The following is a 3,555-nucleotide window of genomic DNA, read 5'->3' as shown; positions in this document are numbered from 1 at the left end:
TTTAGAGGTAGAGGAATGTTCAACATCAATCCCAAATTTTTTTAGAAATGAGGAATCATTTCGGCTTATCGATTTTTAAAAAAAAATGTTGTTTTTTTAATATTTTACTTCTTGATTTGATGGTTTTCAGTTTAGCCGGTTTTGATTAAAGATGAAAATTTGGGGATTTGTGAGACATGAAGAAGCGTCTCGACACCGTACGCTGGCAAAACACAGATTCATTATGGTAAGAATAATTTAAGTTACATAGCTATAAAAATTCTCTCTCACTGTGGCCGAATAAACGTAACTTCTTTTGTAGACATTTAAATGAACCCAAATTTGTCAAAAAATGTTAAGGAATGATACTGCAAAGATGTCTCAACTTTAAGACATTTAAATAAATTTGGCAGTCCTTTTAATTGAACACTCTAAAGAAAAAAAAAATACATCTTAAAAATTATGGCCAAAGAATTCGGCCTTCAAATAACGATAAATTAAAATGACCTTCATTTTGTAAAAAAAAAAAAAAATTTTTAAAAAATTTCCTTAAAGTCCAAGATCTTAGAATTTTTGACAAGATCAGGGTCATTTTAATGGATCAATATTTGAAGGACGAGTTTTCTGGTCAAAATTTTTCGAGTGTGTTTTTCTTTCGGAGTTGGGCTGATAATAAGAAGTAAAATTTTTCTGACCAAAATGAGAAACGAATGTTTTGTCAGCGTGAGACAGTATTAATACTGGCATTGGATTACCACAGTGTACCTTGACCTCTTGTTAACGTTGCTGTGGGAGTATTCTTGGCTGAGTCCATTGTAGTCAGAGGTGAGCTTGTCGTTGTTTCAATTTCCTCATCAAAACCAGAGCAATCCATGTCACTCCGTGTAACTTTTATGTAGTCCAAACCAACATAACTGTAAAGCGATAATTTCTGACTCTCGAAATCAATCTGAAACAATAAAATATTACATATGTGACCCGCTATTTCAGTCTGGTATTATATATATCTGGATGCACTGGACGGTGAAAATCGAAAATTAAAAAGATGTGAGGTTTAAAAAGAACAATGTTCATGTCATTTTACAAGGAGGTGTCCCAAGCCAATCAGGAACTGTTAATGTATAGAAGGAACGAAATTGACGTCACTCAGCACTTTGTTATTCTATTTAGACAGCCATTTTGGTGATTATTTCTCACTAAATTATATCAATCAGACTATAAACGTTCAAGGTTACGCACCATTTTATATATCCCTCGGTCCCAAAATCCAATAATCTTAATTCTATCCATCAAAAGTTATTCTGAGTAGCTTACTCACGCACCTGTTTACGAAAATCTGTATCCTCATTTTACATGCCTGCGATGCATTCCAAGTTTCCATCCATACAGTAGGACATAATTCACGTTTGAATTGAAAAGTCTTAGCTTTGGTCGAAGGGAGATATCTTTAGTTCTCCAAACTGTAACTCTGTTCAAAGATGTGAATGCAGCCTGGCCTTTCCTATCCGTGCTTTCACCTCTGCTTCCGTGCCTCCATCCTTGTCAATTATACTTCCGAGATAGTAGAAAGTGTTTATATCTTCAAGTTCCTGATCTTTTACTTTGATCTGCTCCCTTTGACGCGTGCCTATCCTTAAGCCCTTTGACTTTGCAGTGTGAATTCTTAGACCAATTGATTCCGAGAGGTTGTTTATAATTGTGGTTTTTGCTTTCATCTGGTCCTGGGTGTGGGGCAGAAGAGCCTAATCATCTGCAAAATCCAGATTATCCACTTGTGTCCAGGGGTCTACTGTATGCCATTTCTTCACCCTCTGGTTTCCTTCAATAGCCAAACAATGGCAACGATGAACAGGAACGGTGAGAGCAAGCATCCCTGCTTGGCACCAGTATTAATTTCACACCTGTCAACCCTGCAACTTGATCCTTCATACATTTCCTTAATGAGGTTTACTAACTTTTCAGGGAGTCCATAATGTGCCAGAATTTTCACAATGTTGCTCTGTCAATACTGTCGAAAGCCTTCTCGTAATCCAGAAAGTTGACAATAAGAGGAGAGTTCCATTCTATAGACGGCTCCACTATGACTCGCAGAGAGGCAAACTGGTCGGTGGCTGAACGGTTTTTCAGAAAATCTGCCTGTTCGTCTCGCAGTTTAGCATCTGTTACATTCTCAATTCTCTCTAAAATAATAGGATTGAAAACCTTTCCTGGGATAGAGAGAAGAGTGATTCCTCGATAGTTATTACAATAACTGAGGTCCCCTTTCTTTGGAAGCTTGACGAGGTGTCCTTACTTCCAATCCTTCGGGAATATCCCGTCATTACAGATTCTCTCAAATAGTGGGTGAAGGGCCTCAGCATTTCTTTCGGCATCAACTTTTAGAGCCTCCGGTGGAATCTGGTCTGGTCCAGCAGCTTTCTTCCATCTCATCTTGTTAATTACTCACAATCTCTGCTATCGATAGTGGATCACAGCTAATTGGTAGATCATTTCTTGCAGGCAAAATTTCCGGCGGGTTGTCTGCTGGTGGTCTTTTGACTTCCTTAGCTGTGGCTCGATACTGCTCTTGTGCATTCAGTCTTGAAGACCTTGCTCGAATGACATTCACTTGTTCCTTCCTTGTTCTCCTCTTTTCAATGAGGTCCAAGGTGATTGGACTTATCCATTCTTTATGTTCCAATTTCTTTACATCTAATACCTCGTGACAAGTCGTTATGTAGACATCCTTGATCTTTGTCTAATGTGACTCTACATCTAAGTCTTCCTCGATATCAGCTAGGGGTTGCAATCTATTACTTAATTGCAGTTTGAACTCGTCATTCTTTTCACCATCTAGTGATTTCACCTGGAATTTCTTCTTGTGTGTGATCTAGTCCCATGTTTGTTGAGTCGGAGTTTAAGCTTTGCCGGTAGCAGATGGTGGAGGATTGATCGAACATCTACCCTTCTCCGTACTGTCACACCATCTAATGGTGAGACCCAAGCTGCCTTGTGTATCTTTTTATGGGGAAACACTGTTCCTCCAATCACCAAACTGTTGAATGCACACAAATTTGCAAATCTTTCACCATTGTTGTTCATTTCTCCCATGCCATGACGGCACGATACCTTAATAACCTACGTTATCCTGTCCCACTTTAGCATTGGCGTCTCCCATCAATTTGTTGATGTCCTTTCTTGACAACTCATTGATGATTTGTAGCAGACTATAAAATGTATCGTTGTCCTCAGCTGTTGCGCCATTTGTTGAGGCACAGATCTGTACAATGTTCATGTTGAAATTCTTTCTCCATGTTGTAAAGGACGCAATAATGATCCTTTCTCCGTACTGTTCCCATCCTCTCAGTGACTTCTGAGCAAACTTTCTTAGAATTATTCCTAATCTCTGTATTAGACTCCAGTCCCCTCTCCATGGATATAAAACCTTCTCCGCAGACTTGAGGTGTTTCTGTCCGGATTGTATCCGGTGGGTTTCGCTTACTCCAAGTATATGCACCTGTACTTTCCCATCTCTGTCAACAACTCGAGATTTTTTTTCCTGCGTCATACATGGTGCGAACGTTTCACGACGCAATT

General features: G+C 39.0%; 1 protein-coding gene across 1 annotated transcript in view; it reads right to left on the bottom strand.

The window, feature by feature from the left end:
* Positions 1–744: 744 nt before the first annotated feature.
* LOC144969079 (uncharacterized) overlaps positions 745–3,555 on the bottom strand; it is a gene marked incomplete at its 3' end in the record, with an annotated part of 8,712 nt that continues 5,901 nt past the window's right edge. Inside the window, 1 exon segment of the mRNA XM_078908099.1 lies at positions 745–928. Coding sequence (XP_078764225.1) covers positions 745–928 — 184 coding nt within the window.

This window comes from Berghia stephanieae, chromosome 3 (genome assembly GCF_034508935.2).
Source record: "Berghia stephanieae isolate SIO BIC M18660-M18661 chromosome 3, UCSD_Bste_1.3, whole genome shotgun sequence".
Lineage (NCBI taxonomy): Eukaryota > Metazoa > Mollusca > Gastropoda > Nudibranchia > Aeolidiidae > Berghia > Berghia stephanieae.
The sequence above is the reverse complement of the archived record's forward strand: the minus strand, read 5'-3'. Positions and strand labels throughout refer to the sequence as shown.